Source organism: Balaenoptera acutorostrata, chromosome 4 (assembly GCF_949987535.1).
Source record: "Balaenoptera acutorostrata chromosome 4, mBalAcu1.1, whole genome shotgun sequence".
NCBI classification, from domain to species: domain Eukaryota; kingdom Metazoa; phylum Chordata; class Mammalia; order Artiodactyla; family Balaenopteridae; genus Balaenoptera; species Balaenoptera acutorostrata.
In genome coordinates this window covers 150,931,399-150,954,500 of record NC_080067.1, presented here as the reverse complement: position 1 = coordinate 150,954,500, position 23,102 = coordinate 150,931,399, and the positions used below count along the sequence as shown (strand labels likewise).

The window sequence follows — 23,102 nt, the reverse complement described above, 5'->3', positions numbered from 1 at the left end:
TGGGGGCCTTTGGGGACCCCCTGCAGGCCTGTCCCCAACAGCCTCCTGATCCAGACCCAGCTCTCCCCAGGGCTGCGGGTCCCCTGCTGGGGGGCAGGGGACCCAGGGCACAGGCCCCCGTGGAGCCCATTCCCGAGCCCAGCCATGCTTGGCCCCCTCCTGAGGAAGGCAGGCCAAGATCCCTGCCCCCAGCGGCAGTGCCCCCAGAGGGCCAGTCGGGCACCACAGGGGTGCAGCTCCCACAGGCGAGGCCCAGGCCGGGGCCCCCAAGAGCCCCCGGCCCCTCTGTGGTGTGGGCTCCGCTGACGGGCAGCGGAGAACGAGGGGCCAGCCAGGCTGAGGCTGACCTGAGGTGCAGGCTCCAAGGGGCCCCGAGGACCCTCCCACCAGGGTGGTGGGAGAGGAACAGATGGACGGGCGGGGGGCCCAGGCTGCGGAAGCTTCCAGAGCCCGATCAGCAGAGGCTCCCACGCACGGGCAGGAGATGGCCCCTCTCAGGAGGACAAACCCCTCTGTGCCGTCTCCACGGCCCCCAAGCCCCGTTGCCCCGGCCAAGCAGGACAGAGGGTGCAAGCTGGGCCCAGACGTCCCCTCACCTTGGCTCCTTTCTGGGCGGAGGTCAGCGCTCTGCCGTCAGGGCTGAAGACCATGCCCGGCTCACCCTTCTCACCCTGGAACAGGGTGGCGGGTAAGGGAGGCCGGCTCGGGCAAGAGCAGGCCTTGCACCCCCCCAGCCCTGCAGTGAACCCCCCTCGGCACCGACGCGACAGCCCAGGACACAGAGCCGTGAGCGGGGCCTCTGCAGGTCCAGGGAAAAGACCAGAGGGGAGTCCGCCCCAGGTTCCCGGGCACGGGCCCCCTCCCCCCGAGCAGTCACCCGGTGACCCTGGACGGCCCCTCACCTTGGGTCCCGGGAGGCCCTGCTGGCCTCTGGAGCCCAGGTCTCCCTTCGGCCCGGCTGGTCCCTGCAGGAGACACAGAGCGCTGCCCGGAAGGCCCCTGCCTCAGGGCCGTGACCCCCCGCCCCGCCGTAGACGCCCGCCCGACACCCCTGTCCGGATGGGGTCTCCGGCTCCGGTTCCTCGGCCTCACGGGGGCCCACCCGGCCCCCTGCCTGCGAAGCAGAGGCCCCGCGCCCGCTGGGGAGGTACTCACGGGGAGGCCTGTGAGCCCCGCCCGGCCCTGTGGAGAGAGAGACAGCGACGGTCAGGACCTGCCGCGGGGAGGTGCACGGCGCCCAGCCCGTCCCGGGGCCGCACGTACCTCGGGGCCCGGCACGCTCGCCAGTGCTCTCTGTCCATGAGTCAGCAGAGCCAGTGTCCCGGAGGAGGAAGGAAAAGGACCACGTTTACCATGAACACTCAACTCCCGTGACATTACCCACACAAGACCCACCAAGAACACCAGGAGGTCAACGTGAAAGGCATCTTCCTGGCTTTGGTCTCAAGGTCCCTGAGACGAGAAATGAAGCACCCCCGGGAGTCCGCTCCCGCGCCACAGAACCGGCCCGGGACCCTGGGACCACGGGGACACTGCCCCCCACTCCCCTGGGTGCTGTGCATGGGCGCCAGAGGGGGCCTGTCACAGACGGAGCGGGTGACACGCGGGCAAATAGCACGACCAAAGCGCAGCTCTGGAACGGCCAGCTTCGATGCCAAGAAGCCCCATGGAACCAACAGACTGGGACCCCGGTGTCTCTGGAGGTCGCCCTACGGGGGGAGGGCTGGGAGCCCTGGGCAGAGCATGTGTCCATCCATGCAGTGTTCTTACGTCCTGCTCCGACACGTAGACGACAGGCCCTGGGGGTCCGGGGGGTCCCGGGAGGCCTGGCTGCCCCACTCCATCCTTCCCTGGGTCGCCCTGGAAGAGAGTTTCCCCTGGGGGTTGAACTGCAGCCCAGCCCGGACTTGGAGGGGCTTCCGGTGCCCACGGGGTGTGAGGAGACGCCTGAGGGCTGAGCACAGTGGCCCACAAGCCCCCACCCCAGGCAGGGCAGGCTCTGAGCCCGGATCCCGCCCAAGTCTCTGCGCCACGTGGGCGGGCCCGGGGCAGAGGGCAGCACCCCCGGCCCTGCTGTGCACCTGCCACCCGTCCACGGACACCCGCCAACCCCCGCAAACTCACTTTCTCTCCCTGGGGCCCTTTCTCTCCTTTTGGTCCCTGTGGAGACAGGAAGGAAATCGTTCATCATAAACAGCACACGAGCCCCGCTTCCTGGAGACCCCAAGCCGCTGGGACTGGCCCTGAGTGAAGATGCGGACTTTCCCTGCACGGACCAAATGGGGCCTGGGGGGTGGGGGGGTCAGCCACGCAGGAAACCCAAGGCAGCCTGGACCGCCGACTCACGTCCCACGGAGCTGGGGTCTCCGGGCCCTGTGGGGACCCTGAGGTACACACCGGGCGCCAGCTCTCACCCAGGCGTGGCTACTTTGGGGGAGTCAGCCACAGCAGCCCCGGGCGGCCACTCACCTGGAGTCCGGCTGCACCCTCCCTGCCCGGAAGGCCGGGGGCCCCAGGAGCTCCGTCTGCTCCGACCTCTCCCTGCAGTGGACATGAGGAGAGCACGTGCGTCAGCCACGGCACCCGGGGGCCACGGTGTCCCGGAGCCGGCCACCAGCTCACACCCGGTTCAACCTGGTCTGTCGACCAGGTTGAGGGAGATCCAACCTGCTCAGCCTCCTGGGGAGCGCCGTGGGGCAGAGGAGGGGGCAGGGGTCAGAGGACTCCGCTGCGGAGCTGGCATGGGAGGAAAGCTGTCCTATGGGAAAACCCGGGGGGACCCAGGGGGGACAGGGGGACAGTGGGAGAAGGACGCCGGGCCTGGCATGGACTCACCCCTGTTTACTGAGGCCCCAGGCCATGAGGACCAGCCAAGCTCCTGGTCTCAGCCTGGGGACCCCGCCCTGCACCCCAGACCAGGGCTGCTAACGACTGTGGAGTTCCTGAACCCGAGGTACTGTTCTTACCTTGGTCCCTGGTGGCCCCATGACTCCAGGATCCCCCTAAAGTGGACAAAGGGTTCTGTGGGGCTGCGAGCGCTGGCCCAGCCCCCAGGCAGCGCCCACCCCTCCTCAGGTAACCAGGTGGTCCCCACGCCGCACCCCGCAGCTCAGAGCTGAGGGCCCCGGGCCCTGTGCCCACCCACGCGCTGAGCGCACACGGCCTGGACTGTTCTGGAGGCCAGGCCACCGTTTCCTGCAGAAGCAGGAGCACTCAGGTGACTTCACCTTGAACAGTTCAAGAAAGCTAAGACGTACATCCTTCTAAAAAAGCCATCTTTCCAAGTGTCTCAAAGGTTTGCAAATCAAAGCAGACGCTCTAAGGGGCTGGGCGGCAGAGCTGGCGCGTGGGGGGCCCTGCACCCCCGGGACGCACGGGTGCCCGAGGAGCAGGGTGGGGCTGCTCCTGCCCTCGCCACCCGCCCTCCCCCCAGGGGTGGGAGCTGCTGTCCCCCAGGGGCGGGGAGGGGGCGGGGCCAAGCAGGGAGGCGGGGCCAGCGGCGGCGAGAGAAGCACCCAGGTCCTGCCGGGCGCCAGCCACTGCCGCCAGGGCTGGGGGCTCCTTCCCTGAGCCCCTCGCTCTCCCCAAGTCAGCACACACCTGGCACGTGTGGAGCCAGAGATCTCGACTCACAGGGTTAGAAAGATGGGACGGCGCCACCCCCTGAACCGAGCTCTGGGGACCGTCTCCCCGTTAGGCTTTTCTGTATTTGCAAATTTCCCACGAGGAACTCGGGGCCACTGAGCAGTAGCTCCTGGCGGGAGGGGGTGAGCGGCGGGCGCCCCCCGGCTAACAAACCTCTCACTGACCTTGACTCCAGGCGGGCCAGGCGGTCCCTGGGGGGCAGAGAAGGAAGCGGGCCGGGTCGGTGCTGCTTCCGCCCCTCGGGGGACAGCCTTTCCCCGCAAGAAAACTAGCCCCTCTTATAAAACACGGAAAAAAGGGCGTTCGTGTCAACAGGGGCCCGCACAGCCCGAAACCCCACCAGACGTGGCCTGTCCTCGGCACCACCTGGTGTCCCACAGATGGCACACAAACCGGCCGCGGGGAGGGCATGAGCAAGTCTCCCCAGCGCAAAGAAACCTGCACTTTATTAACTAGAAACAAATGCATTTGCACGGATGGGATGCTGCCTTTTGGCCTCCCCAGGGAGGACGAGGGTTTAACCCCACCCGAGGGTCTCCATCACCCTGAGGCCACGGAACAGCCCACAGACCCCTCCAGGGGTCAAGCGGCACTGGAGCTGTGCCCTTGGACCTGGAGGAGGGGACCCTGCCCTGCGACCTCGCCCTGCCACCTTGGCTCAGATCTCACCTGATGCCGAGGCAGCTGACTGCCACTGCCCCAAACTAAGCCTTTCTAACGCAGAAAGGGAAAGGCACTAACTCAAAGGGGCAAAACCGCTCTATTTCACCAGAGTTAGCTTCTGCCCGAGTGAAAATCCTCAGCAGTGGTGCTCAGAACAGGAGGCCCGTCCCACCACCCTCTCGCTGGGCTGAGACTCCAGGGGCCCAGCTGGACACTGGTTCGAGGTCCCCTACGGACCCCCAGTGGGGTCTGTGTCGGCCCCGCGGGCTCCTGGGGGAGGGAACCCTCTCTCTGCCCGTCCCAGGCATCCTGCCCCCGGGATGGCCCCTCGTGTGTCCGTCCGGCGTAAGCTCGGTTACCTCTGGACGCCGGGAGCTCCAGCTGGACCTAATCCTGACCCAGTGCACATGTCGATGGTACAACACGGTGGGATTTCCTAGGAATCCATCCATTTTTCATAGGAAAAGTGTCCCCATTTTTCTTTAACTAAAGTTCTGCTCAGGTCAAAACTGTGTAACTTCCCCAAAGTTAGAGCCATAAAGAGAACTGGGCTAGTACTTCCCAGGAAGACCTGTCTTTGGGGCCCACCCTGCCCCGTGCTCATTCAGCTCGACCACCAGCGGCATTCCCCACACTGGAGACTGGACTCTCTCCCCAGCGGCCGCGAGGCAGACAGTGTCCCGGAGGCAGATGGCTCGCTGGCTCTGCAGGGCAGCTCCTGGTCCCCCGGGAGGCCAGTCCCACAGACGCTCCCCCGGACCCCCCCAGGCGGCCCCGCCCCCAAGCCGACCACGCCCAGCTCTGGGGCAGTACCTGCGGCCCACTGGCACCTCGGGCTGTCGACCAGAAGGGGCCCCCGGAGCCTTCCATGTCGTCCTGGAGGAGAACACACAGGGACGCCAGGGTCTGCGTGTCTTCTCACAGGAAGAGACCTGCCCCAGGCTGGGCAGGGACCCAGACGCCCGAGCGGGTGGATTCTGAGGGTGGGGTTCCCTGGTTGCAGGGCCCCTGCTGGGTGGGTCACGGGGACGGCAGGGCAGACAGGCGGGGCTGCCAACGCCCCCCATTCAGCGCTCACATGTGGGGACCCCGTCACCAGCCGGGAGGAGCCCAGGCAGGGGTGGCACCAGTGTGGCTGCTGCCGGGCTGCGCCGGTCAGTGTGGGTGCCCGAGGGCGCCTGGGGCCGCAGAGCCGCACTTTCTGGGGGCCAGGGGCAGCGGGTACTCACAAACCCCGCAGCGAGCCCGGGGCCTGGTGGCCCGGGGGGGCCCGGGGGCCCTGGTGGTCCTGCGGGTCCTGCCGGTCCAGGGCGTCCTGCCGGGCCGTGCTCCCCAGGCGTGCCGATGGGGCCGGGGTCTCCCTTGCTTCCCTGCGCAGGTGGGAGAGAAGGTCATCACCTCGGCCCTCAGGGTGTCCCTAAACCCCAGGCGCCACTGCACTGCCGGTGCACCTGTGTTTTCTCGCGAGCATTTTACATCTGAAGAGCCAGGGGGTGAACAACCAGCCAGGAGCTACGCTAACCCCACAGCACCTCTTCCTTCTGGCCTCACCTGACTTAATCCGCTTAACACGAAACCACCGAGCAAGACCCCCAGGCGGGGGCCCAAGACACTCCTTCCAGGAGTGGGGAGGACTCCACTGGAGGAAGCGGGGCAGGGGGCCCAGGACCCCACTGCCACAGGGATGAAGGAACCATGAGAGCGTCTGTGACTGGGGCCGGCCCAGGCATCTCAGTCAAGATACTCGAGAGCCCTCTCTCAGGTCTGAGTGGCCTTGGTAGCTGAGCATCTAACTCTGGTGTCCAGGATCTCCAACTACAAGTGGAGTCTGGCCTCACCTGTGCTGAATTTCACCCCCAGCTATAGCCTTTTCCCTCACTGTAAATCTCACCAGCTTTCCCCGTTTATCCCTGAAGCCCGTGCCCGTGTGTGCACGCACAGGTTGTGTGTGTGCACGTGTTTACACACCTGAGTCTCTACTCTGACTCTCGTCCCTCCCTCCAGGCCCCTCCAGTCCCACTGTCACCCTCCCCCTTCTCCCCATGGGTTTTCCCGGCGGACGAGTCTGGAGCTGCACCCCCTCGGCGGCCTCCCCAGTGACGGGCCCTCCCTCCTGGGAAGGCTGCCGGTTTGGCTCATGGAGGGGCTGGGGTGGCCTCCCCAGGACCAGGCCTGTGTGACGGTGCTAGGGACCCACTCGGACCACACTGGGGCCCCAGCAGCACCCCGACCGCCAGCAGCCCACTCCCCCGCTGCAGCCCCCGGGACCCCAGGGCTGCCTGCTTCCGAGCACATCTGCTCTCGTTTCGTCCCCAAACCAGAACTCGGGTGAACACGGTCTTGCAGGACAAACGTGGTGCCTGCTGCCAGGGCGGTTCCTGGCCGGACCCCACGATCAGTGCCCGGGGGCTCGATCTCTCGGCCGCCATGCCCTCACCCCCACCCCCTCGGCTGGCGGGCCCATTCCGTCCAGGAAGAGCGGCGGCACTGGGGCTTTGTCTGTACCTTGGGTCCTGCGGCGCCCGCCTCGCCCTGCGGGAGGAGAGAACAGTTACTACACAATCGGACCAGGGTGCAGGCAGCAAGAGAGAGGGACAGGGTCTCACTTGCTTTATCCCAGCCCATGAGGTCAAGTCTTCCCCTTGTACCAACTATCTCTAAAACTCCAAGTGTCTCCTCTTGGCCCTGGTGCACCGCTGGCTGTTCCCGCCGTCACCCCTGTTTCAGGTGGGGATGGAGGCTCCTGGGAGGCTCAGCCGTGGAGGGGGCAGGGCTGACCTCGCTGCTGAGCGGCAACCCTCGGCCCCCGCCACCCCCGGAACCAGGAGGAGAGTCCTTCTAGCTCAACGGCTGCAAAGCAGCAAGCTCGGAGCACAGAGGGTTCCCTTAAAACTGGCCTCCTCTGCTGAGCCCCAAACAGCCAGGTTCTCGCTGAGAGATCACAGGGAAGTGTTATCTCCAGATGACTGTGTGGGCATCTCCCATGGTCCATCCCCGAAAAACCACACGGGAACCTTGGGCCCCAGTTACAGGTTTGTGCAGCCTTGAAAGTTTCTCCATTATCAATACAACCAAAATGGAAACTAGAAATAAAATGTCCAAATCAAGTAAAGCGCCGATATTCTTCAAAACCACTAGGTCAATTGTCATTATGGAGAAACAACATTATGTAGTGAAGTCCTGGATTTTTACAGGAAGCCCAGCGGCCGGTTCTGAGCCAGCGTGGGAAGCCCAGGGTTCCCCAGACGGCGGCTCCCTGTTGGATTAAAGCCGTCACCGCCCTGCCCTGTGGCATTTCTCCTCTGTTGAGCCGGGGCCGCACCACCCAAATACCCACACGCCGTGGCGCTAGGTCAGGTCCACCCTGGACCCCGGGGGGAGTGACTTACAAGGCTGCCTTTCTGGCCGGTCTGTCCTGGTTGCCCATCTTTCCCTGGAGGACCTGGGGGTCCCTGGGGAGAGAAGAGCAGAGTGTGAGGCCAGATGGAGAATGATTTGGGTTAGCAGGAGACCATCTGCGCATCCCGCACCCGAAACACTCCCGGGACACGGCCCAGAGTCCCACGGCTCACGGGAGACCCGCCCACGTGCACAGTCAAGGGCGTCGGACAGCTCTGTTCGGGTTTTTATTTCTTTCTTCCCCCTTTTTAGTTTAATCTGAGTCGCCAATCAAACTAGGGAGGATGAGAAGGGCCGCCAGCCCCGCAGGGAGGGGGTGGCCTCGTGTGCAGAGGTTGGGGCTGGTGACCGGCCGTGGACACTCAGTAAAGGGTCATCACGCCTTCAGCAGGAAACCGCATGGCCCACGGACTCTGTGTCCCGAGCACGTTGCTGGGTGAAAACCAGGTGCACACCCCTGGCTCCTGGGACCCAATCTCAACAGTGACACCTCCGGGCACCTGCCAGGCCACAGTGCGGTGTCCCCAGTGCCAGGAGGGGGGCCCGAGGGCCAAACGTGGGCCCCTCTCGGCCTCCCACCCTCCGGGCATCAGGGCCAACCCCGCCCGAGTCACCCCCGAGACGGCCTCTGCAAGGGCAGGGAGGCGAGCAGCTGTCATGTGGGCACCGGCGGCTCGGCAGCCAGAACCACGGGGCTGCCCACCCAGGTCCCTCCCACCCCGGGGGGCCCAAAGACGGGTGCCCCCCCCGAAAGGATTTGAGGGGTGGGGAGGACGGAGGTGGTGAGGGGGGCTTTCACCCAGACGGGGGAAGGCCCCACGCTCCCTGTCCCCCCGACCCGGATGCGGACACGGGCAGGTGAGGGGAGGCGGGCCTTACTGGGGGCCCAGGAAGCCCGGGGGGCCCATCCCGCCCAGGCACTCCGGGAAGGCCTGCGGGTCCGGGGACGTCTGAGCTGTTCATCCCGAAGCGGCCTGGCTCTCCGGGCAGGCCTGGGACGCCAGGGGGCCCAGGGGGGCCGGGGACGCCTCGAGGGCCCTGGACACGGAAAACAGAACCGTCACTGCATGCGGCACTGGCCGAAGGACGCCCACTGCCCCCCCCACCCCTCCAGGCCTCGTCGCTGCCCAGCGGGCTCCGCTGGTGCTTGGGGACGTCAGGGCAGCGGCCACCCCGGCCAAGGGTCACTCACGCGGAGGCTCTCCAGGTCGCCACCAAACCCGGATCCCTCCATGTCGATGAAGGTCTGAGGGGAGAGGCCGAGTCACCGGAAGCCCTGACGGCCCACCTGCGGTCAGCCGGCGAGGCCGCAGCCCTGCCCCGAGCTCCCCCCCGAGCACCGGCCCTTGGTGCTAACCGTGCAGGACTGTCACAGTGACCTCGAGCCCCCCGACCCCCGAATGAAAACATCCGAGGCAGGGCAGGAGCCAAGTGCCCGGGGACTGCACACGCCCCGGGGAGGCCGGTTCTGGACCCGAGCAGTGCGGCATCGGAAGCCGAGCACGACCAGAGGCCCCTTTGCTGGGACCGGGGTGGGAGACGGAGGACTCACCAGCCTGTCATGTCTGAAGGAGGGTCCGGGTGGCCCCGGAGGCCCTTGGGGTCCTGGGGGTCCCCTCGGCCCGACCCCAGGATCCCCCTGGGAACAGAAGACCCCTGTCACACCAGGGTTCAGAGCCCCACCTCGGGTCGCACCCGCCCCACGCCCGGCCGGTTACCTCTCACCTTCTCGCCCTTGGGGCCCACGTCTCCCGGGGTTCCTGGGAAGCCCTGCGGCCCGGTGTCCCCCTGGAAGACAGAAGCCAGGAGGTTCGGTCAGGAGAAGGCCTTGGGCCCATCACCGGCCAAGCCACCACCGACACGCGGCTCTGTGCCTACGGACCAGATGGGGCTGTCATGGGGGCCGCAGGGGTGCACCGCCAACCTCGGAGATGCGAGGCCGCCACCAGGGAGCAGCGGCCCGCAGAGGTGACCTCGGCGTCCTGGGGACACCAGGCCGGAGGGTGGCACCCTGCCCGTCGCGTGTGTGTGTGCTCGCGTGTGCTGCGGGGGCTCTGAGGACAGGAGTGCCTCCGTGGGTGCTGCCCGGGGGAGTGGGTGGAGGCCGCGCGGCCGAAACGGCCCTCTCTGTGTTTGCGCGTCTGCAGGCAGGGCGCGTCCGACTCGAGGCCCCAGCGCACCCCGACCCAGGCGCTGGCTGATCCAGTCACCGGACCCTGGATTCCACATGTGCACACACGCACCCCGCTCTGCAGAGTCTCCCCTCAACGACTGAGCCACGCTTTGTCCTCAAGCGCAAAGAGGCCGATGAAGGACAGGCTGAGTCCACATGACACGTCCCCGCGTCCTTGCTGACGTCCCCCCGGGCGTCTGCCGTGTCTCCGCTCAGTCCTGCGAGCCCCCCTCCCTGCCTTCCCGTCACCATTTGTGGGTCTGTCGTTCCCCAAATCTTTATTTGAACCTTCTTGTGTCATTTTATTCTGTTATTATCAACAAATAGCATTTGTTGATTTTTAAAAATCCGAACTGTCTTGAGAGAGAAGCTGTCTTATCCACCGTGACGGCTGACAAGCCTGTGGTTTCTCCCGCGAGCGTCTCTTCTTCTCTACGTGCTGTGTCCCCGCTCCACCGCCCACTCCCAACTTCAGGCTGTTTCTCTCTCACCTCTAAGAATCTGGAAGCTTTACCTTTTACTTCTTTCCTTTGCTTTGTTTCCTGGTAGCCTAAACGTCTCAATACACACGCATAACTTTATATTTCTCTATCAACCGTTAGACTTATACTTTCTTAACAAAAGTTGCATTTTGAAAATGGCTTCACTTTGAAATCTCTTCAGTTTGTTGAGCTTAAAAACAGTCACTGGGTGGGGGAGCGGGGGAGCCCGGGACTCAGGCAAACATCACAGATGACACAGGTTCTGAAAGAAGAGGCAACTTACAGGTTTCCCATCTTCGCCAGGATCACCCTGGAAAGCGGGAGAGAAACCATTAGTGACAGAAAATCGCACCTGACCCCACCCCGAGCTGAACATGGAAACGGACCCCTGTGCCCCCAGCCCCTCTGCTCCCACGAGAGGGTGGCTCTCTGCACGGGGCTGGAGAACCTTCCGTCCAGGGCACTGCGGCCGCGTCCCCGCCCGCGGCCCTGGGCTGGCTCTGCCTGCCCCCCGGCCACCCTCCCGCTGCACCCAGGGAAGGAAGCGGCCGTCCGGAGCCCCAGGACCCTGCTGCCCTCTCCCCTCTGGCCAAGCCCCCACCCCCGGCTGGACGAAGCGGAGACAGTACTCACGGGCTCGCCGTCCCTTCCGGGGGCGCCATCCTTCCCTGGGGGCCCCGGGGGTCCCTGCGGCCCGGGAACGGGCTGTGCATCGGGGCCCTGCACGGCCGGGCCTGCGGGACCCTGGGGACCGACGGGGCCGGCGGGGCCCTGAGCGCCTGGTTCTCCTTTCTGGCCCTTCAGGCCTCCCTGGGGACGAAGAGGAGAGGGTACAGGCTGGGGCGGGGGCACACACGCTCGCCTGCGTCCTGGGCCGGGCCCGGGATCACACAGCGGGGGGGCGCAGACAAGACAGGCGCAGGGGACAGGCAAGGGGACGTGCCTGTGGACGCACACGGGGCCGGCGTGGTGGTACCAGCAACAGGGGGCGGCCTGCCCGGCGTCCCCTGCACCCGCCCTGTGCTCTGGCTGGGGAGCGGCCCCAGCCGTGGACACCCCGTGCCGCTGGCGCCCACGGGGACGGGGGGCACAGAGGACGGCCGGGAGCCCCAGAGCTCTGTCAGGGTCCCCAGTGAGCAGAGCAGGGGCTCCGACTGCTCTGGGGTCCCCGTGGTGACCTCACCTCTTTCAGGCCGCGCCCAGGGCTCCACTCGCTCCCGGCCCACGTGGTGACTGTGCTCAAGCTGGGGAGGGTCTGAGCTGTAGGAGGCGGAGGTGGCCGTCAGACCGTCCCCAGGCTGCCCCCTGCCTGGCGCTCAGTCCTGGCCGGGCCCCGAGCCCTGGCTCCAGCTCCGTCCCCGCACACTCCCACTTCTCCTCCCGATGAACCGTCTGAGGGTCTGCGGCATCCTCACGACCCCACGACCCTTCTCTCCTGAGTGCCAGGCATCGCCTGGGAGCGAGGGCCTCCGAGAATCCGGCTCACGTGTGGGAAGTGCAGCGCTGTTCTGTGCAGTGACCTAACCCAAGTCTCCCCTCGCGCCCAACCGCATCCCTGTGGCTTCCTTTTGGGGGATGGTGATGGTTCCATCACCATCAGTTCCGGGACCCGCGGAGGGCTGTCCCACCCAGCAAATCCGGCCAAAGCCAGCCTCAGCCCAAGCTAAGGACGGTTCCCACGGAGTTGGGAAAGCAACAAAACGGCCCAGAGAAGAGTGCCTGCGGCATGGACGCCTGGCCCCAACACATCATCCTGCGTGTCCTCCCCCCGCCTGCGGGTTTTCCCTCCACTGGGTGCAAGAGGGCGCCTCCCCTTTGTGATGGACAGGAATTTGGGGGTGGACTTTGAGACTGTTCCCCCAAAGCTTTCCAACAGTGTCAGCACCACTGAGTCAATTACAAAACGGGATTCAAGCCGCTTGGCAACGTCCCACTTCCTGAGGGATCTGTGCCCTTGCGAGGTCCTGACCTCACTCTGACAGCGCCGGGCGCTGAGCTCGGGGGCTGGACAGGACCTAGGTTTCCAGGGTCGCACAGCTCTGGGGGACGTCCGTGCCCGTTTCCAGAAGAATTTGGGGCCACAACCCCCCATGCCCACCTGCAGCCGCCCCTGGGCTCGCCCTGCTCAGTACGCGAGCCGGCCAGCGCCTGCTGGGGGCACTGTCGCCTCAACCAGCCCCATCCCACCCCCGCAGACCCGCCAAGTCACAAGTCAGCCACCAGAGGGCACCCCATCCTGCCCCACGCTGGCCTGGGAGGACACCTCCCAGGCCTCTTCCCGCATTAGCATGATTTAAGGCAAAATTAAAATTCCTGTCTCAGAAACATTTAAAACTGCAAAAATGCCACTCAGAGAAAGCAAAGGCCTAAATAAGCCAAAGGAGACAGATCCTGAGTCCAGGGTCGGAAGACTCAACATGAGCTGGACACCCAGGCCGGTCCCCACGCTGACCTGCAGCGTCAAAACCCCGGCAGCCCTCCTCGGAGAAACTGACATACGGATCGAAAATTCACACGAGACTGCGAAGCACACAGAACACCAAAGCGGCTTCGTAAAGGAAGAGCAAAGCTGGAGGCCGCACACCACCTGAGCCCAGGCTTATCATGAAGCCAAGCCAGCAGGACCGTGTGGAAGAGCCGTGAAGACGGTGAGACGGGGTCCGGAATGCAGCAGAGTCCAGACAGACTGGCACGTACGCACAGCTGTTCTAGCCAAGGCCCAGGGCAACGCAGAGGTGAAGCACACTCCTTCCAACAAACGTGCCGGAAGCACATACAAGACCCACGTCCTGGGGATCACAGGCCCGAGTGAAAACCCAAGACTGGGCCGGCTTCTCCGACGTGACACCAACACTGAGACCCATAAAGAACAAACCGATACCTCATTTCATCCAAGTTAAAACCCTGTGCTCTTCTAAGTCACCATTAACAAAATGCAAAGATAAGCCGCAGACTGAGAGGATATCTGACGAAGGAGTCGTGTACAGAAGATAAAAACTCTCAGAAGTTGATACCAGGAAAACAAACGGCCCGTTAAAAAACGGGCATGAGACTGGAACAGATCTTTATTAAAGAAGATACAGGAATAGCAACTGAAGGGAGACGTGGGCCCTGCGGCAAGCAGCAACCTTTGTGGGCACCTGCACGCGGCGATGGGCAGCTGTGCACGAAGACACGGTCCGCTTCCCAGGGTGGCCCGGGCGTCCGAGCCTGTGCACCCTCTGGGCCGGGCGTGGGGGGAGTCCCTGAGCCCCCAAATGCTGCCCTACTTCTCAGAGGGCCCGAGCAGAGGCACCTTTGCACCTCTTCCCTGAAAACCAGCTCTCACATCCTCCTGGTGACCCCGCTGTCCCCAGGCTGGGAAGTAGCAGCACCCTTGGGACGGTCCCACAAATCCCTCAGGAGCAGCAGAAAGTGAGAAACAAAATACAGGCGAGACCACGTCCAAGGAGCCGCGGAGGACCCGTAGCTGGGGCAGCGAGAGGGGGGGGCAGGCATGGGCCCTCCCCCTCGGGGCGTGCGTGTGACGGACGGGAGCCCCTCCTCTGCCACACAGACACAGACATGCGCTGGGCGCACACACTGCATGCACACGCACACGCCACTGACAAACACACCATCCCAGCAAAGCTTTACCTCCTAACGAAGACACCGTGGTCTCCTCCTCAATCTCCTCAGTTCTGAAATCTTCCTGGTTGCCCACTCCAGCCAAGGGTGGAGAAGTGACTGGAGGAGCCTCGGGGAGCCGGGGTCCCAGGGGTGCGCCCTGGGGTGAGAGTGGGAAGCAGCTCTGTTATTCAGCGAGGCGTGTGGCCCATGAGCGCTGGCAAAGCTGTCAGGTTTACATGCGTTTGGTTGTAAAATGAGATGTTGACGGACTTCAGGAAAGTTAAGAAGGAGCCACCAGAGACTCCGTCACAGACAGGAAGAAGCTCTAGGCCCCTCCAGAGCCATTTTCTTCTGAACACTCAGGGGATGGGGGTCTCCTCGCCCTGCAAGTCGGCAAGTCCCCCAACCCCCCACACCTGGAGGGATGGCTGAGCGCCGGCCCTCCCCCTCCCCCTGCAGGGCCCAGGACGGCCCCTCGGAGACTCAGGGAGCCCCAGGTCCTGCCCGTGGTCCGGACGGTGACGGGCACGTAGCCATCACCATGGCGGACGCCCGCAGAGGGAGGGAGCCTCTGCTTTCTCTGCACGAGGGGAGGGGTGGCCGCCACGTGTCCTTGGTGAGGGTCATGACCCGGCACCCACGGCCCGGCGATTCCACCCACCACCCCACCCGAGGGGACGAGGTGGCCCTGCTCTATAAGCCCGCTTCCCTGTCCCCAGAGGCACACGGAGCTGCGAGGACGTGGGCACAGGCGCAGTGAAGACGCTTCCCGTGACCAGCCGTCCGCACTTGGCATGAGCTCGCTGGCTACAGTGCTCGGGAAACAGCGCTGGTCCAGGTGCCCGGGACGGCATGCCCGTGAGGCCCGTCCAAGGGCTCCCCCACCGCCCGGTGGGCAAGCGGCACCCCGCGCTGGACACCAGGCCTCCCCGCTACAGCCACAACCCTCCAGTGTGGGGAAGGTCCCCAGGGACCCGGAGCTGGTCAGCCGTTGACACCCCAGACCCTGTGGGCGGGGGAGGGCGTGCAGGGGGCGCTGAGGGGCCGAGGGTGCCCTGGGCCAGGCTGGGCCCTGCACAGAGGCTTCCGCACAGCCCCTCCTCCCTCCCTCACTGCGGCCTCGGCCAGATCTTCTGAAGCAGGAGCTGGCAGGGACGGCCTCCTAGTTAGCGCACTGCAGGGTGGGTGACTCTTTCCACCTCTGACTGCCCCCCGCCTCCAGTCTGTTAAGAGAGGCCCCGTGGCTGCAGCACGTCACTCCTTGGCACCGGCACAGCGGGGACACCGCCGTCTCCGCAGTTTGTGCCCAGGGCCCCTGGGTGGAGATGGCTGAAGAGTGGACGGGCCACATGACCCCCGGCAGGGCCGTCGTGGGCACCACCCTCTGACACCCTCCAGGGGGCGGCCGGGCGCCAGAGCCAGCGCGGCTCCCAGAGGGCTGCTCTGGCCAGCGCACGGAGCCCCGGTGTCCCTGGCGTGCGGGGGCCGCCAACCGTCCCCTCCAGGGCAGCTCAGCACTCTGCCCCATCACGGTCCCTCAACGCCCAAGCCCTAGGTGGAGGCGATGCTGGAGATGGGGTGGGGGGTCAACACGATTCGTCCAAACAGGGGACGGCGATGTCCCTGTCACTCCCGAGACACCCCCAGCCCTGTGTGTGGCTTTGGGCCGTGTGGGCTACGGAGCAAGCTTGGCCCCTTAGTCCCTTACGGCCCCACAAGCTGACGGGAGACGCAAACAGATGCCAAGGTCACTCAGACAATCGCACGAGGTCTGGACCAGACACCGGATTCGAGAGAACATTTCCCCCCAGAGGAGGCTCAGCCGGAAGGCGCGCCGCCCACTCAGCCGGAGTCCCGGTCCCCCGTCTCCGGCGGGAATTGGTCTTGGCGACCCAGGGAGCCCTTAGAATTCGCACATGCGTGTGCACACGTGTCCCCGACACCCCACCCTGAGGGCCCCAGCACTCACCAACTCCTCCCCGATATGCTCCCAGGTCTCCGCCAGCCCGCTGCCCAAGTCTCCTGACGCCTGCAGGGTTGACAGGAAACAAGCCGGTGAATGAAGCCCCCCAGCCCCCCGGGAGCTCGGGGTGGGGGGAGAGGGCGGGCTGGGTGGGGGGGTCAGGGTGGTCCTCGACAGGGCACGTGTCCATCAGACCACTTAGAAAGAAATGCCCGCGGGAAACAAGCTCAGCGACTGGCCGGACACACAGACCCGCACGAACGCATTCCTTCCTCTCGAGGGGTCATCCTCTCCCACGGCTGAGAGGGGAGGCCCCGCCCAGGGACCCTCGGGCTCGGACTCAGCGTGAAGGTCGTGCCCCCTCTCGCCTGCCCTGCTCCCTGCACACGGCTGAGACCTGGGTTTGCCCTGGGGACACAGGTCTCCTGCCCGTCTGTCCTTCACACACCAGAGCTGGTGTGCCTTCTGCCTTAGGTCCCACGGGACAGTGTGCGCGTGTGCGCGTGCGCACACACACACACGCTACTGCACACGCACACACACTCTCACACACACACATTTTTTGCTCTGGCGACTACTAGTGACTCTATCGCCAACTGGCTATTCTAGGGGTGATTTTTAACCTTTAGGTTCTGTGTTTCTATGTGGAAAGTTCTAGGCAAGGGAGGTTCTTTCTCAGGTTACAGGTAGATAGAAACATAATCCCAGATAACATCGACCTGAAGTGGCATCTTTCAAAAGAGACCTTCCTGGTCCCATTACTTTGGGTTTCCAGGTAAGGCCACCCCACTCCCGGCCTTGAGTCCCTCGTCCCACAAGGTGGGGGAGGGGAGGGACTCCCCTGCCTGAGCCCGGGCAGCAGCCACTCACCCTATCGTCATCGTCCTCCTCGTCCTCATCCAGGCAATGCAGGGGGCTCACCTGGGGGTCCTCACGCAGCCTCAGATCTGAGATCAGGCCCTGAACACAGAGGGGAAGGTCACCAAGGGTCCCAAGGCAGGAGGCCCAGGGCGCAGGGAGACCCGGACTCAAGCTGCAGCCAGCTCAGAGCCCGGCACGTCTGAGGCCGATTCCAGGGGTGACACCACAGCAGGGGACACCACAGAGAGTGGCATCACTCCCTCCCTCCCTCCCTCTTCACCATGAACACTCATCACTCTCTCACGGGCTCCCCGCTCCCTCCGTGGTCCCAGCCCCACACTAGGTGCCAGGACACAGCACAAACACATCTCTCGGGTCCCAGTGCAGAGAACAGGTCAGCAGTATGCAGTATCCTTGGAGGTGGTGTCTCCTCGGGGCACGAGGTAGACGGCACTGGCCGGGGGGAGGTCGGGGCAGCAGGCACGGAGAAGATGCGGGATCCCCGCTCCTACAGAAAGCCCAACGCTAGGGCAGGGCCACCACCAGCTGGGACGGCACGATGGCCGAGCACCTCAGCCTGGCTGCACCAGGGCCTTTGCCATGAGGTCTCCTGTTCCCCAGAGGGTGACACAACCACAGGTTCTGAATCGTGGCCGAGATCTCGGAGCCACGTGCGCGAGGCCGCTGGACCCCAGGCCTTTGGTGTCCTTTCTAGAAGGCTTCCCTGCCTGGGAGTTATGAGTATTCACACATGCTTTCCTGGTATTTCTTTTGTTTTCATTTTAATCCATGGGATTTATCAGCGCATCTTCTCCTGAATAGAGACCCCATTTCATCGAGTCTAAGACGCACATTTTCACAGCTCTTAATGCAGACCAGTTTAGGTCAGGAGCTGGCAACCTTTCTCAGTCAAGGGCCAGATGGTGCATATTTCCAGGTCTTTGTTGACGCTGCTCTGCAGCTGTGTCGGGAAGCTGACCACAGACGGTTGGTGGACGCTGGACGCAGCTGCTCCCACCAGACGGTACAGGACACTGAAACATTCACACCTCACAAAATATTCTTTTTCTTTTGGTTTTTGCAACCACTTAAACATGCAAAAGCCTTTCTAGTAGTGGGCTGTATAAAAATAGGCGGCAGACGGGATGTCCTCGGGCCGTGTGCCGACCCGGTCAGGTTACTGTTTATCCCCTAAGTGCCCTTCACACTCCCTTTATCACTGATCCTCCGTTTCACGGCCATCCTGCTCCACACGTGACCACAAGCCGACAAACACCCCCACGTGTCCCCATGAGCCCTCGCCTGAGGGCTCCACTCCTCTCTCCGGGCCCAGCTCAGGCCACCTCCTCCAGGAAGCCCCACGGACTCCCTCCCAAGGATCAGCACCTCCGGGGGCCAGTTCTGCTCGGCTCCATACTCCCCCTTGCACCTCCACTCGCACTGACAGTGAGGCCTTCGGGGTGGGACACCCCACCTCCCTGTGTGTGTTCGTGTGTACACATCATGTGTGTCACGTGCACGTGGATGTGCACGTGTATACATGAGCGTATAAGTGTGTCATGCAGGTACGTGCATCGTTGTGTGTGAGCGTGCACCTGCATCCACGTGCTTGTGTGTATGTGCACATGTGGGTGTGTATGTGCACAGGTGTGTGTGCATGTTCAGGCACACACACCTGATCCTGGGAGGCGAATGAGGTCAGCTGGCCCAGGTTGGGGGCTGAGGGAGAACCCCACAGCCCCCAGTTACATGAGGTCCTCATGTCCCCAACACAACTCCCAGCCAGGCCTGCGAGGGGAGGAAGGGGCCAAGGACACGGGTGGGGAGGAGATGCAGGCGGGGGGTTTCAGCTCCGCAGCGCACATGTGACCCCCCCCCTTCTCAAGTGAGCACGGGGGCTGGCCTCAGGGGCGGTGGGCCCTGCTCGGGGTTCCCAAAACTGCTGCGGCCTCACCAGCCGACAGGGGCACCAAGCCGCCAACAATGGCGTCCTGTCGCTGGTCGATCTCCGAAGGTGGCGAGAACAGCGTCCATTGGTGGGAACACGGGCCATCTTCACTGTTTTCCCCACCTGACCACAGCTCATTTCAGAAGCTCTAAGGCAGACGCGCCCGTGGCTTCATGGCCAAGGCCCATCCTGCCTGGTGAGCCCCTCCTGCAGCTCCGACCCTCACACCATGGCAGGAGGCTGCACACTTCTCACACTCAGGATGACCAGCGGTTCCAGAAGGTTCTGCAGGACGGCCTGGCGAGGACCAGCACCAGCCTGGTGACGTCTGGGCCTCCAGGGGAAGCTGACAGACCACAGGGCTGGGGGGTGGGGTCACGGTCAGCACTGCCATCCCGGAGCCTGTCCCCTGGCTGACGGGAGGAGGTGGCAGCGTCTTCCCGGAAGTGACCAGGCGTGTGGAGCGCCGTCTCCCTCAGTCTGAGGTTAGCCCATGGTTTCAGCTGAACCAGCGCAGACACCTATGTCCAAAGCTGAGTCCAGCTGCTTCTGCCCTTCACATGCAGCTCCATCCTTGCCTCCCCTGGGTCCCCCGTCACTGCCCCCCGCAGAGCAGAAAGCCGTCGTCTTCTTCGGAGCCTTGAACCAGCCTGCGGCAGCCCCGCAAGGCCCACAGTCGGAGTGGAGCTGGCCCCTTCTCATGGCGGCCGCTGGGGAGCTGAGGCTGTGTCCAGGGCTGGAGATCACCGGCGGGACACAGGATGGCCTGACTGACCGCGGGACTGTGCAGGCATTGGGGTCCCTGGGCCCCGTGTGGTACGTGGATCCTACGGGCAGAAAGCTGGTTGCGGGTAGAGGAGAGGCTGTGGGGCTGGCGGCCTGCAGACCACCCAGGGCTGGAGCTCTGGTCTGAAGAGGGACAGTCCACCCGGCCGTGATGACGGGATTCGGCCGTGGGCAGTGGTTGGTCTATTCCCCCCTGCAATCCTGAGATGCTCCACCCACCAGGGAGGGCAGCAAGCTGCCGGGAGGGGCATGTGGAGGGTCTGTGTGCGGGAGGGCACACGTGTGTGCATGCACGGGGGTTGGCCACTGGGCTCGGGTCAGTGGCAGCAGCGTGTGGGGGATGGAAATTCTCGGCCCACCCAGCCCTGCTGGAGGAGGGACAGGGGGTCTCCAGGTGACAGAGAGTCATGCCAGGGGCGGCACGAGGGGCCAGACGTTCAATTTCTAGAAAGCCACACTCTGAACGGCGCTGGGGGCACTTCGTGTGTGACAGCGATGCGGGGAGGGCACGAGGCTCCCGGCAGGTGGAGGGCATCTGGGCATGACCGTCCCCACACGGACAATGTCCCCTGAGGCGAGGGTCCCCACACCAGCCGGCATCAGGCCAGCCGCTCAGCAACAGGCTGCCGGACGCCGGGAGGCATGAGGAGCAGAGGAGAAGGACACGCCCGAGGCCACGCTCAGCTGGGAAGACGTCAGTAGCACAAAGGCCACGAGACCCGCGGCACACACCGGACGGACTTGGAAGCAGAGGTTATGAAATCCAGACTGTTTGAAATCTGTCCTGTTGCTGCCTCGCTAGGGCCACTGGGCTTAGAGTTGTGTGCAGACGACCAGAGCCCCACGCCGTGAAAGCGCATCCCTAGTCACTGGTGTCGGGTCTATCTCCCTGGGACCCCAACTCCGGGCACCCCAGGGTTCTCCAGGGGGCCTCCCACACTGAGGGGTATCAGGGGTGTCTGCTCCATCTGGAAGGGCCGCGTCCCGGCCCAGGGCAGTGGGGCTGAACAAGCCTGGACAGGGGGTGGGTGGGCCGCAGCCCTCCTGGGCCTGCTTTGCCCCTCCTCACCCCCCGGCCCCTCCCTCCTCTGCTGGCTGACCCCCCAGGTTGCCTGGTCCCTTGTCACCTACCCCGGCTGTCTCTGTGATTGGCCCACACCACCACCGTCCCATTTCCCATATGTCCTGAACTGAGTGGCTTCTGACCAGCTTCCCGTATCAAGCCCCAACTCAACTATCTGCGTCAAATTCTATTACAAGCAACTCTCTCCCTATTTCTCCGTTTCACGAAGTCAGGAAATTGCGTGACTGCTGCAGGACCGTGACCAGTTACGCTACGGGTCCAGGTCACTTCAGATGACTGACAGGAGTATTGGGAGAAGCTGGTGACAGTGACCTCTGGTGCCCCAAGCTGCCCCTCAGTCAGGAGCAGCAGGTCTGGTGTGGCTGGACTTGGGGGCCACAGCGAGAGGACTGAGGGGTGTCAGAGGATGCCGGCACTTTCCCTGCCCGCTGTGCTCCATCCTTGGGGCCAAGCCTGCCCAAACCTAGCGTGGCTGGTGGGCACCCTCTTGGTTTCAGTGGACCAATCACTTATTTCTTATATAACATGGCCAACAAAGCCGCCTGCTGAGGAAAATTCACAGCCTCCAGTGCCCTCATCATAGAACAAGAGCAGTGAATGTTCAACATGAGGCGCACAGCTGGAGCGCAGCCCGGGAAGCTGGTCCGCGTCTCTTGTTCCCAAGCACAGTCTTGCCCTGGCCCAGTACCGGTTTTGGATGAGGGTCCCAGGAGGTCTGAATAAACAGATGACTAAACCTCAACAGAAACCTGGGTAAAGAGGAAGGTGGCTTCATAAAGAGAAAAGCCAACAAGAATGAGAAAACAGGAACACTTTCGACAAAGAGAAATTAAGTCAAGAAAATTCAACTACGTAGTATTTGAAATAGTTAAAAAAAAAAAAAAGAATGGGGTCAATAACCACCGAAAAAGAGTTGGAAGTAACATTTTAAGCAGAATGTTGCAACAACTGGGTGGAATTAGGGATTTCCCAAGAAATATTTATTACCAAATAAGCTCAAGAATAAGAACGAACATGAAAGACCAAGGACGTTCATAATTTTTGTGACGGGAGAAAACAGCAAAGGGTCTGCACGGATCGTCAGGAGGGGAGCCGGGCTGAGCGCTGGGTGGTCGACGAGGGGCTGAGCACGCTGCCCCGGAGACCATCGGTGGGGACACCTGGCTCATTCCGCACCCCAAGTTCTGTGCTCATCTGGACCAAGTCTTAGCAGTCACACATGTGTGTGATTCTTTCCCAAGAGTCTGAATTCAGAAAGCCTGACAAACCCTGTCCTAAACCCATCTTGTCTACTCCTCCCCCCAGGCAACACGCTTCACCTCTCACTTGGCTGGAGTCTGATCAAACTCCCAGAGAGAGATTCCTGGAACCGGAGTCCGAGGGGACAGAGGAACCACACCACACTGGACTCGGCTGGAAGTGGCACGTTACAGCAGGGGGAGGGGCAGCACCCTAACCCTGCTAAGCAGGGCTCCAGACAGAGCCGGACAGTCTCCTCTGCTTCTGTCTTCTGCTTCTGTCTCTCTAATCTTCAAAGATTTTTCTGGGTGTCTATTCCAGGCCAGATTTAACCCCAGAAACACTTTAAATATCCCAATGGTTGAAAAGAATGACTAGGTGAAAAGGCAAATGAAAAACTGGGAAATAAAATCTGCAGCGTGTAAAACAAAGATCAGTGTCTTACATACATAAAGAGTTCATATAAACCAATAAGAAACAACTGAAGCCATTAAAGCAAAAATGCAAAGGACATAAACAGGCTAGTCACAAGAAGAAATACAAATAGCCAGTAAACACGTGAAATATTAAAGTTTGTTTTCACTCATAACTAAGAAATGCAAATTAAAACACCCAGACACCGTTTGCCTATGTATCTAACTGGCAAGTGTGTTTTGCACAGATGACCCCAGCCTGGTGAGACCCTCTGGCTGTCCTCGATGCAGGAAGGTGGTGACCTCTGTTAGCACCGTGAGACAGGCAACCCCTGTTCCCACCAGCACACAAGCAACTTTTGTTTTAACGTGTTAAAGAAACATGGACCTTATGGGGGAGATTTCCGTCTAGAAAAGCCTGGGAAATCTCAGAACAACTCGCCAGTCCACACAGGCCCTCCCTAGATAGAACGGCTCTCTCCAACTTCTCTCCAGTTAAACAAGTTTGAGTATCAAAATGAAAACACGAAGAGGCCCAGTTTGGTATCAAAGTCCTGCTGGCTCCCAGACCCCACGGGTGAAAGTTCCTGCCAAAGGTGAAAGGTCAGCTTTCAGAACCGAGTCACCAGGACTTAGAACAACTTTAACCAAGCAGCCTTTGTCTGGGCAATAATTAACTTTCTGTCCCCTGGGGACACATCCCCCATTAGCACACACAGGGACCCCTGTCTGGACCGCCGGGCGGGGAGTGCCAGCTGCAGAGTGGCTGCAATGTTAGAATTCAGGGACTTGTAGATCAGTGCCTGCTGGGGGTGCCCACGCACTGTTTCCAGGAGG

At 62.9% G+C, this 23,102-nt stretch overlaps 1 protein-coding gene across 6 annotated transcripts in view; it reads right to left on the bottom strand.

The window, feature by feature from the left end:
• COL18A1 (collagen type XVIII alpha 1 chain) overlaps positions 1–23,102 on the bottom strand; it is a 94,023-nt gene that overhangs the window by 13,137 nt on the left and 57,784 nt on the right. For 4 of the 6 annotated variants that reach the window (XM_057546192.1, XM_057546186.1, XM_057546188.1 and 1 more), the window contains 23 exons: positions 16,805–16,894; positions 15,941–16,000; positions 13,999–14,128; positions 11,546–11,622; positions 10,996–11,172; positions 10,646–10,672; positions 9,433–9,495; positions 9,260–9,346; positions 8,900–8,953; positions 8,587–8,745; positions 7,698–7,760; positions 6,814–6,840; positions 5,538–5,678; positions 5,122–5,184; positions 3,810–3,836; positions 2,967–3,002; positions 2,470–2,541; positions 2,125–2,160; positions 1,771–1,860; positions 1,264–1,293; positions 1,156–1,182; positions 903–965; positions 597–671 (listed from right to left, as the gene is read on the bottom strand). In XM_057546192.1, coding sequence (XP_057402175.1) covers positions 597–671; positions 903–965; positions 1,156–1,182; positions 1,264–1,293; positions 1,771–1,860; positions 2,125–2,160; positions 2,470–2,541; positions 2,967–3,002; positions 3,810–3,836; positions 5,122–5,184; positions 5,538–5,678; positions 6,814–6,840; positions 7,698–7,760; positions 8,587–8,745; positions 8,900–8,953; positions 9,260–9,346; positions 9,433–9,495; positions 10,646–10,672; positions 10,996–11,172; positions 11,546–11,622; positions 13,999–14,128; positions 15,941–16,000; positions 16,805–16,894 — 1,674 coding nt within the window. The remainder of the gene's footprint in view (positions 1–596; positions 672–902; positions 966–1,155; positions 1,183–1,263; positions 1,294–1,770; positions 1,861–2,124; positions 2,161–2,469; positions 2,542–2,966; positions 3,003–3,809; positions 3,837–5,121; positions 5,185–5,537; positions 5,679–6,813; positions 6,841–7,697; positions 7,761–8,586; positions 8,746–8,899; positions 8,954–9,259; positions 9,347–9,432; positions 9,496–10,645; positions 10,673–10,995; positions 11,173–11,545; positions 11,623–13,998; positions 14,129–15,940; positions 16,001–16,804; positions 16,895–23,102) is intronic. The other 2 variants (XM_057546190.1, XM_057546191.1) reach the window with 2 other exon arrangements.